General features: G+C 35.0%; 1 protein-coding gene across 2 annotated transcripts; it reads right to left on the bottom strand.

Annotated features, from left to right (window-relative positions):
• Window positions 1-2,055: 2,055 nt before the first annotated feature.
• On the bottom strand, window positions 2,056-9,903 carry LOC129568092 (putative ankyrin repeat protein RF_0381). 2 transcript variants are annotated; one of them, XM_055445652.1, is made up of 20 exons: window positions 9,684-9,903; window positions 9,079-9,173; window positions 8,945-8,963; window positions 8,764-8,804; window positions 8,588-8,689; window positions 8,388-8,486; window positions 8,230-8,328; window positions 7,869-7,967; window positions 7,686-7,784; window positions 7,518-7,616; window positions 5,927-6,025; window positions 5,742-5,840; window positions 5,260-5,358; window positions 4,955-5,050; window positions 3,369-3,467; window positions 3,150-3,248; window positions 2,889-2,987; window positions 2,724-2,822; window positions 2,449-2,646; window positions 2,056-2,330 (listed from the first exon to the last, which is right to left on the bottom strand). In XM_055445652.1, exons 2-20 carry the CDS (start codon window positions 9,140-9,142, stop codon window positions 2,206-2,208), a joined length of 1,833 nt encoding a protein of 610 aa, XP_055301627.1. In that variant the 5' UTR covers window positions 9,143-9,173; window positions 9,684-9,903; the 3' UTR covers window positions 2,056-2,205. The 2 variants fall into 2 exon arrangements, with proteins under 2 accessions (XP_055301627.1, XP_055301626.1); XM_055445651.1 differs by having other exon boundaries at window positions 9,816-9,903.
• Between the last annotated feature and the right edge of the window lie 712 nt (window positions 9,904-10,615).

The following is a 10,615-nucleotide window of genomic DNA, read 5'->3' as shown; positions in this document are numbered from 1 at the left end:
CGCTCTCAAATTGCAATCGAAATTGCAAGATACACCATCCGTTCAAACCCAAACTGAAACGGTTGTAAAGTCTGGTACGAGTGGTGGTCATAAAGAGTGTTCTCCACTTGCTAGCACGGATATTCGTACCAGATATTTTTCATGAAATATACATGGATTATGGACAAAATGGTTGAATACAACAGCGTTTTTTCACTATTAATGGACCTACAACAATCTAAAATCATTTATTCTATTTCTCTACTTATGTTTTCCTTACGAATATCTTACTTTTCCTACTTAATCGAATACGCTATTCTTTTTTGATGTATTTTTCAATTAATTATTCATTTACATAATAAAACAAAATTTCGAAACCATACTTCACAATTGTCTAAAATCGTAAGCACTATGCATTCCTTCGGTTTTCTCTCTATTCCCGTCGTTTTAGAGGTAGTTGCGGCACCAATTGGTATATTTCGAAAATCACATCATAATTTATATAAAGCGGATAACAGAGCGACAGATATTTTGTGTTTTGAAAAGTGCAAAAATGTGGTTTTCGAATTGCAAACAGATGGAAAAGACAGCTTCAGAATTAGTTTTTCAGAAAGTCCATTGTTTGAGTGTGCTCACCAAGCTCTGGATCTTTGACCCTTTTAAACATCGGATCATCTAATCTCTTGCCATTTTCGCTGAATGTCAGTTTTAAATTTACCTTGTTTTACTTATCCTCTTATAAAATATTTGATTTTAACGTTTAGATTATACTGACGAATACAATTAATTTCGAATGGAAGTTCTAAAGAACATTGAAAAAAAAATCTTCGAAAACGTCAAAATCAAATTAATGAGATTTACGAATCGTATTCAATGCACTTCGAAATTACACATTTTAATAAAACTAACAAAGAGTTGATCATAATCAATTGAGTGGGTCAATTGATAAGATGAATGATCAGAGAGATAAACGTCGTTCACGACGAATCCAAGAGATTACGGTGACGTCACCTGTGATTGAATGTGACAATGTGATCAATTTTTGAGTCATTTACTGATAAATGGTCGATTTTACACTTCAATTATTCCAAATAAACTGGTAACAACACTGTTCAGAGGACCAGTGACGTCAATATTGGTTCAACGACTCACCGAAGAGCGGATCTGTCGTCACACGCGTCAATGTAGGATTTTGCTTGATTTATCGATTTTTTAGCTGTCGAAACATCGTCTATGCAGTGCACTCGATTTATCACGTGAAATCCTAGAATTTGTTAACCGAATGACCTATGGCTACTACGATGAAGTACGACGTTATATCTAACGTGAACTGCATACGCGCGGCGCCGCAAACAAATCATTCTTCCGCTAACCGAATATTAGGATTAAATGCTACATCTACGCGTGTGACGACAAGTCCGCTGCTCCATTGAGGAGCACAGTAACGCCAGATCACACAATATTAATCGCGTCCATTCTTCATCTCTTCAGTTGCCACAGCTCCAATTCATGAAAACGATGGAACGGTTGGTGGCAGAGATAAATTCATAAGTACGCCAAGGACTACTACTACCAAAAGGACTACGACCACAGCCCGTACGACTACAACAGTCCGTACTACGACAACAAGACGTACGACAACGCCAGGTCGGCCAAGTGCAACTTACACCCATCCCCGACCAAGTTATTCAACAACAACCTCCAGCTGGAAACCAATGAAACCAACTTATTCCACAAGTACAATGAAACCGCCAAGCTACGGAAACGATGTGGTTCCGTCTTCCAGCACTGTTGTCGGCGTGGTGATTGTAGTTTTTGTCATATTGAGCTTAATCGCTATTTTAATTGTATGCTTAAAAAATAAGGCATGAAACCGAATGAACCAACCGTATGCATAGATCAATTTTTTGTTTCATGCTCCCTCACAATTATTAGTAACTTGACAGATCACCACCACCACTACTATTGGCGACAATTTACCAACATTAGGCTTGTGAAACGCTTCGGACTATTTATTAAATAAAAAACATTGTCGCGGGAGAAAGTGACAAAAATAGAAAAGAAAATGCTTTAGTGTTTTCTGCTAAGAATTTATTTCTCATCTAAAAAATGTTAATTAAGATTTTCCAATCGATTTTTTGTAATCTAATTTCGATGTCCTTTTCGTTGCATCGTAAGTTTATAAATAATTTCCCACCGCCGTTACTAAACTCGTGTTCGATTGATTTAAATCAAACTTTGTCTTTGATTTGGCCCACTCTTCATTGCCCTGGAGGTGGTTGTGATCGTACGGGCATTACAGGTTTGGGTCGCACCACGTGCCGCTAAGAATTCTTCAATTTTTTTGTGAGCTGAAAAAGAACAATCGAATTATTTTTTCTGGAAATTAAAGTTGTCTATGAATTTGTTCGATAAATTTCTTTCAATTCTTTAATTTGCAATTAAAATCACCAAAGTGTTCGACATTACCAAGATTACGTGCCCTACAAAACGGTGTCCAATCGCCGTTATTCTTAATGTTGATATCAGCCAAGTTTGAAACGAGAATTTCAACGACTTTTAAATGGCCATGGTCCACAGCTGCATGAAGCGGTGTGTTACCTTCTTGGTTCTGGAGATTTACATTGGCATTGTTACGGACAAGAATTTCGGCGGCTTTGTCTTGACCTAAATCAAGCATTTGGTCAACAGAATTTTGAATATTTAACTATTATTTTTTGAATAATGATAGAGTTAATTTGTACCAGCAAACGATGCAGAGTACAGAGGAGTCCATTTGTCTTCATCCAAAGCGTTAATATCGGCACCAGCTCGAAGTAACATTCCAATAAGATTTTCATGACCTGAAACGAGTTTTGAAGCAATTATCCCATAAGGCTACGATAGATTCATTCATTGCAAATGTTTACCAAGCTCTGAGGCTACATGGAGTGGTGTATGTTTCTTAATGTCTTGGATGTTTACACTCGCATTATGTCTGATAAGAACTTCGGCAACTTGATCTTGACCTAAAAAAAACGTCGGTTTTATGTCAACCATGTACAATTTATCCAACCATAGATAATAAAAATAAATTTTCGATGGAAAAAGTTTTTTTTTTGACGGAACTAATATCTATAGATAGAATTACAAACTCGATGAATATTTAACGAAATGAAGTAAAAATTCACCAAAATATGCTGCCAAATGCAGAGGCGATTTTCCACGATTATTCTGAGCGTTGACAGTTGCATTGTTTTGAATTAGAATCTCGGCAATTTGTTGAGAACCTTAACCGAAATGATAATAATAATTTGTATAATTTGTTCGAACTTTTTTCATGAAATTTTCTTAAAAATCTATCAATTGATTTCAAAATGTTAGTTCTGGGCTATAAAAATGTCGAATACCATTTCGAGCAACAAGATGAAGAGGTGTCCATTCATCCTTTTCTCTGCTATTCACATCGGCAACGTTTCGAAGTAAAAGTCGAACAACCTTCTCTTTTCCTGAATAAAAAAAAACATAAGCCTAGATTAGATTCCTGAAGTAGAAGCGAAAAATTTACAGGAAGGGGATTGCACTTCATAGATGGGAACAATGAAATACACAATTAACTAGTATAAAAAGTAGTGAAATTTTTAAAATAGAAAACGAAATTTTTCATATTTAACACTATGACTGTTCTTCATATTTGCAACATATTACTGTTCTTGGGGGACTCCAGGGCCCCCAAGATACTTCATATGAAATCTGGACTGTGATAAGAGATAACAAATTAGTGTCTGCAGCAAAGTTGTAATACTCAAAGTTTACTATAATTTTGGTGTAACAAATATTGCTTATCTCTTATCAGTTCCGCGAAAAACGCGAAAAAACGCGAAAATCGCAAAATTTTCCCACATCGTTTTAGTGAAGATGATAAGAAGTAAGAGACTTGCCTCTTCGACAGAAATGTAGAGCAGCTTGAGTACTACAAGTTCACCATAGACATGAAATCGTTATCTCTTATCAGTTTCGCGAAAAATGATTATCAAAAACTCGAATTTTTCGCGTTTTTTCGCGTAACTGATAAGAGATAACGACTTGATGTCTGTGTTGAAGTTGTAGTACTCAAGCTGTTCTACAGATTTGCCGAAGTTACCAAGTCGTTATCTTTTATCAGTTTCATGGAATACGCGAGAAACCGCAGAAAATCGCGAAAAAACGCGTTTTTTTCCTTATCATTTTTCACGGAACTGATAAGAGATAACGAGATGGCGTCTAAGGCAAAGTTGTATTTCTGGTTGAGTACTACAATTGTTCCGATTCATTATTTCGTTAATTCTTATCAGTTCCGTGAAAAAACGATAAGGAAAAAAACGCGTTTTTTCGCGGTTTTTTGCGGTTTCTCGCGTAATTGATAAGAGATAACGGAATAATGAATCAGAATAATTGTAGTCCTCGACCAGAACTACAACTTTGCCTTTGATACCATCTCGTTATCTCTTATCAGTTCCGTGGAAAATGATAAGGAAAAAAACGCATTTTTTCGCGGTTTTCTGCGGTTTCTCGCGTATTCCGCGAAACTGATAAGAAATAACGACTTGGTGTCTTCGGCAAAGTTGTAGAACAGCTTGAGTACTACAACTTTACCACAGACATCAAGTCGTTATCTCTTATCATAGTCCAGTTATAATATAACATAGCCATGGGGCCCTGTGGTCCCCCAAGAACAACAGCGTAACAAGTTTTGCGGCAGGCTGTATTTTACACATACTCACACATATGCATATGTTTTTTTTCTTCATTCGTGTAGAGAAATGTTCAATCTATACAATGAGACTTAACTCCGGTTGGTTTATACACTGTTTAGTACTTTTATTCAACTTTAAAGTTCGCTGGGGGCCCTGGGTGCCCCAAGAACAATCATAGTGTTAAAGCCATGCTCATAAGGGAACTTGGGTGAAGAATTTTGAATTTTGTAATATCAAAAATGGATTATTTAATGCCATACCTAACACTGCTGTGTGCAATGGTGTGAATCCAACATCGTTTTTCGAATTGACATTAGCCCCAGCTTTGATGAGAATTTCGGCGATTTTTTCGTTATCTATTACAAAGTGGGAGAACATAGTTCGATTTAAAAATTGCAATATTGACTTATTAATTTCATTTGATTGATAACAATTTCGAATTAAATTCTATTAAAATTGCTTTCTCTAAGGCTCCAATGTCCTTTAGGTGAAATTATTCTAATTATAATTGACATGTTTTTACTGTCACTCGCTGTAAATACGTGTAAAAAAGAGTAAAAATTACCATCTTCAGCAGCAAAATGAAGGCAATTAAATCCTTTCTCTCCGGGGATATTTATAATTGCACTCGCCTTAATCAGAGTTTCCACGACGCTTGCTCTATCTAATTTTTGAAAAAAACGTTCGAAATTTATTGAATACGATGCTTCAATACCAAAATCATATCATTCTGAATTCTGTTTTGAACCCATGAACTAAATCCATATCAAAATTGTGCTCAAAATATACTCTATTAATATGGTTTACACCAAATTCACATCGAATTTGTGCTCATTTTTGATGTGAGTCAGATTTCCACACCAAAAACTCCATACAAATCAAGCACATTTTTGATGTAACTGACAATACAATGATCTTTTGGTTCTGCCGTTGCAACGGTCATTTATATTGACACATTACTTATCATTATAGAGAACATTTTGAGCACATTTTGTGATGTGAATTTTTTTTATTGGCATTTTAAATTTATCAAACTATTCCAATTACCATTCAACGTAGCTGTATGAAGTGGAGTATTTCCACGAAGATTTTTCGCATTAACATCAGCGCCATGTTTGATGAGAACTTCGGCCACGTTGTTTCTACCTGAATGAAAAATAATTAAAAATGTGTTCAAATCTCACGTTCAAAATCATAACAATGCACTGAATCAATAAATTCGATGGATTTACCCGATGTTGAAGCTACATCGAGCGGAGTTTGTCCCTCTTTGTTCTTTGCATCAACAATTGCATTGTTTCGAATTAGAGTCTCAGCAATGTTGGCGGTACCTAAGGAAGAAAAAAAGATTTCTTCCTCAATTTGAATCGATTTTTTTTTAAATCAACATTGCTGCCTTGTCCAAGTATAAAAGAACGGTATGCTATCGCATATTTGGCTTCCGAAACGTTCATAAATGGTCCCTGAGATTCAGATTCTGAGTCATTGATGCCATTGGCCCTACAGGTTGGAACACATGCAGAACACATTTCAATGCGCAATCGAAAAAACACACAACATATGTTCGCAAGCGGTGAAACAGATAAGAAGTTGAGTTTGGAGTGTTTTTGCTGGCATTTAGTTTCTGTTTCTATCTAGTTTGCTCAGGAGTAACCGATGTAAGTGATTTTTTTTGTTTCAGCGATTGTTATTCTATGGACTTAATACTACGTAAATGGCGTGCGATTATTTAGGTGGATTTTTCATGGACAAACTATAACATGTCAGGATTGATGTCATTTGGAAAGCTTCAAGATATGAAATGATCAGGTTTCGCCCGTGAATGCATCAATTTGCTTAAAGGAAATCCAAATGTGAAAAATTAGATCTCTATGGCAGATCAATGAAAGAACAAGAAATTTTTTTTAATCGGAGAAATGCTGCCTAATCTTGTTGAGTTGAGTTAAGTGAGCGATATGAAGATTACACCGGATCCAGTCATCAAATTTATTCAAAGAAATACACATGTAGAAAAGATCACTGAAAATTGTTGGCCCAAAAATATACGACGCCTTATATGATCAAGTGGGTAAAGACTGGACATTAAAAGAAATTAGCAACCAAATAATATTGGAAAAAGTATGGAAAGATTGAAATCGGCCAAACAAAATGTTTGGAGAGACTTTTTTGTCAGAAATTGATATGGTTTTGATTCTGTGTCATTTGTGCAAGAGCTATTCTACTTTGGTTAAATCACATTCGGAATCTCATATGCGAGTGCACACTGGCACCAAACCATTCCGATGCAACCAATGTTCGAAGGAATTTAGTCAACGAGGTACCTTAATGGGGCATGTGAAAACACACACCAATCTACGTCCATCGAAATTTAAGTGTTCGATCTGCTTCAAATGTTTCTCCAACCAGATGGAAAAGGGAAAATACGAAGAAAATTGCAAGAGACTTGGTTATGAATGCTATTTGTGCAAGAGATTAAACAGCCAGTTTCAATTTGTTCTGAAGGTTCACATGCAAATCCATAGCGGTGACAAGCCATTTCGATGTGGGCTTTGCTCTAAACTTTTCACACAAAAAGCAAATCTCGTTGTTCACAAGAAAATTCATAAATAATTCCAAAGTCTTAATTCCTATTCGGAACCGACTTTTTTTCAATTGAAATGAATTGTGAGTAAATAAACTGGCATTCTTGATATGAATAAAGCAGGAGAAAATCTTTGATAAATGAAGTGTTTTTTTTTCGTATTCCAAACATTGAAAATAGGTGAAAATTTTATCAGAATTTCGAATTTTGTAAGTATTTTGAAAATATCGGAAAATATTTACTATTCGCAGCCGTATAGTGAAGAGGTGTCCAATCATTCACATCTTTTGCATTAACATTTGCACCAGCACTTATCAGAATTTCAGCTATTTGTACTTGATCTAAGCAAATAATTATAATTTGAAAAGAATTATAAATTCGTCAATTCTGAATGAGTCACTTGAAGTTACCTGATCCAATCGATACACAAAGTGGAGTCAAATCATTCAAATCTTTCAGATGAATATCAGCGTTGTAGTTAATCAAAACATTTGCCACTTTTTTAGAACCTAAAATAGAACATCAATGGATTTTACACAACAATATTTCAATATATTTTCAGATTGTTTGCTGACTGATTTCATCGAAATTACCTTTCTGTGCACAAACGTGAAGCGGTGTGAATAGTCGGCTATTTTTCATATTGATATTTGCACCGTTGAGAATTAAAAATTCCGCAATTTTTTCATGATCTGATTAAGTTTGGAATTTGAAAAAAAAAAAATTTGAATGTTAAAAAAAATCAATAAATTAATTGAAAAATATGTAAGTTGTAATATGTAAAAATATGCAACGATCCTTCTTTCAAAAAAATCAATTTTTTTTTAAATCAACTCGTTCAATTTACTCTAACGAAATTGTTTCTTTGGGCCATTCTCAACTCATTTTTCTACCAAGTATTTGAAAAATCACACATTTTGTGCGGAAAATTGAGAGTAAATATCGGGAAAGTACCATTTGCAGCAGCTAAATGAAGAGGTGATGTTCCTTCATCGTTCGTAACGTTCACATCAGCGTTAGCCGTAATTAGCCTTTCCACAATACCCTCATGACCTGAATGAAAAATAGTTATTCCATTTAGTTTCAGCTGAGATAAAAATAATACCAAATACCTTTATCCGCTGATTTATGAAGGGCTGTCCACCCATTTTTGTCCTTGGCATTTAAATCAGCGTTATTTTCGATGAAAATAATGGTCATCGCTAAGTTATCTGTGGTGGGAATCGAATACATTCACATGAATTATACACGGCTATTGTGCATGATAAAAAATTGACTATGATCAGAACGGTGTTCTCATCAGAACACTCACCACGCTGTACAGCCAACAAAAGTGGCACTTCACCATCATCATACTTGTTGTTAATATTCACATGACCATCTTTAATGAGCTTACGCACTCCATTCACTCCACCTTGTCAATGAAAAATCACCCAATTTCCTTAATTAGTACAACCCAAACGTTTATTAACTCAAGTCTTGTCTTACCAGATTCAATGAAAGTACGCAATTGAGCTTCCTTTGTTGGACTTTGTTACGGAATAATTGAAAAATTATTGGATCAAAATGAAGAGTATACAGCAAAACGAGTGTTCAACTACTCATTGAACAGTTCAGCGAATGTCAAATCGACATCAGCCGATATGTTTATGGAAAGAACTTTACTTACGTGTTTGCAGTGGGTTGGGCTAAAACAGAAGAAATGCTTGTTACTTCACTCTATCTTTTACTAGCAGACAGAGCATTTTACTCAATTGTTCTGTATGTTACTTAAAAACCTAAAAAATCAAATCGAATTTTCACCTGAAGCCACTCCAGCGATAGCTGTACTTAAGCAGACAGCAAAGATGAACAGCAACTGCATCATTTTTGATACGAAAATTTTACTAGGCTGTATTCTAAACAACAAACAATAATCACATTTGATGAGTCAGAAAACGTCGTTAAAGTGTCACTATCTGAAATGAGCTTGTTCGAATGTTTATCAATTTTTTACACGTCAAGTAATGCTTCATTGCTTCATTTATTTTAACCTTTTGAACTTTGATATGAAACGTCATAAAATTCGTGTCACGAATATTGCGTATTGACGATCATTTATAAAATGAAACTCTTGGAAAAGGCTTTATTTCTTCTTAAAAATACAGACAATTTCAGACCAAGTGGCTCAATTGACACATTCATTTAATTTCATTCACACGTTGATTTTGATACTTGAAAAAGTAAGACGTTTTGCTCATGAAAAATTTGAATTATATTTTCACTTTTTAATTTGACACTTTGAACATGAATATGGTTGGTTCATGAACTTTATCTTGAACGGTAAAAATTGGCACCAAATTAACACGAGAATCACTGATAACATGCACTATACTAAAAGTAAAAAAGCGGCTCAAAAAACTTCCGACCTTGATCATTTCCTTTTGGTCAATACAATTTGATTTAAATTGAACTTCTAACAAAACTAAACACGAAAACAAATCACTCTTCTTAACTCTATTTCATTTGCATGAGAATTGTTGATTATAGAATCTACAAACCCAGAATTACGTGCACCCAAACGTATGAATAATCTAAGAAATAGGGAAAAAATCACTTCTTAACAGAAGCAAGTGCAAAATTCAACTGAACGAAATGACGATTTTTGATTATGCAAACCATGATTTTTGATATTACTTAGCCAGGCCCGTCACACGTTTACATTCGTTTCCCACATTCATGGGCTCATGCATCTGCAAGACTCCATATTTCACGGTGACCACAATCAATGTCCGTTGTTCATTGTACAGCTCGCTCATAAGTTCGCAACGTTGTTGAACGTGTAAAAAAATCGCGCACAACAATCCTGCATATGCATGTCTGCCGAGCCTATGAAAATGTCGTTCGAACGTGTAGAACGTTGGCGAACATGTGACGGGCCTGAGTGAGTAATATAAAAAATCACGAATCAATATTTTTAGCCAAGCATCATCTTGCTTGCTCGCTCTTTGCTTATCACAGCGTTTGGATTCGCTCGTTTTTTTTTTCTTCAATGAACCGGTTTTTAATGTCAAATATGTCACAGATAATACAAATTTGTTTGAGAGATTTGTATTTGTTTCAATGCAAGGGAATGAGAACAAGAGTTGGGATAGAATAAAAAGGCATAGATGATTGAGAAATATAGTGATAGGATGTAATGATCACAGACTCGTGCATTTCAACAAACACTTGATAGAGGGGTACACCTATACTTTCTCGTAAGCTTACTGTTGGTTTTGTGCTATAAATTAGTAAGTTAAGGTTATATGTTTCAATTCATTCATTTTGATGTTTCATTTTAAAAGTGGTTGTAGAATGC

Source organism: Sitodiplosis mosellana, unplaced genomic scaffold, assembly GCF_009176505.1.
Source record: "Sitodiplosis mosellana isolate CC-2019 unplaced genomic scaffold, AAFC_SMos_1.0 Smas_scaffold_16, whole genome shotgun sequence".
NCBI lineage: Eukaryota > Metazoa > Arthropoda > Insecta > Diptera > Cecidomyiidae > Sitodiplosis > Sitodiplosis mosellana.
This window is presented reverse-complemented; position numbering and strand designations above follow the sequence as displayed.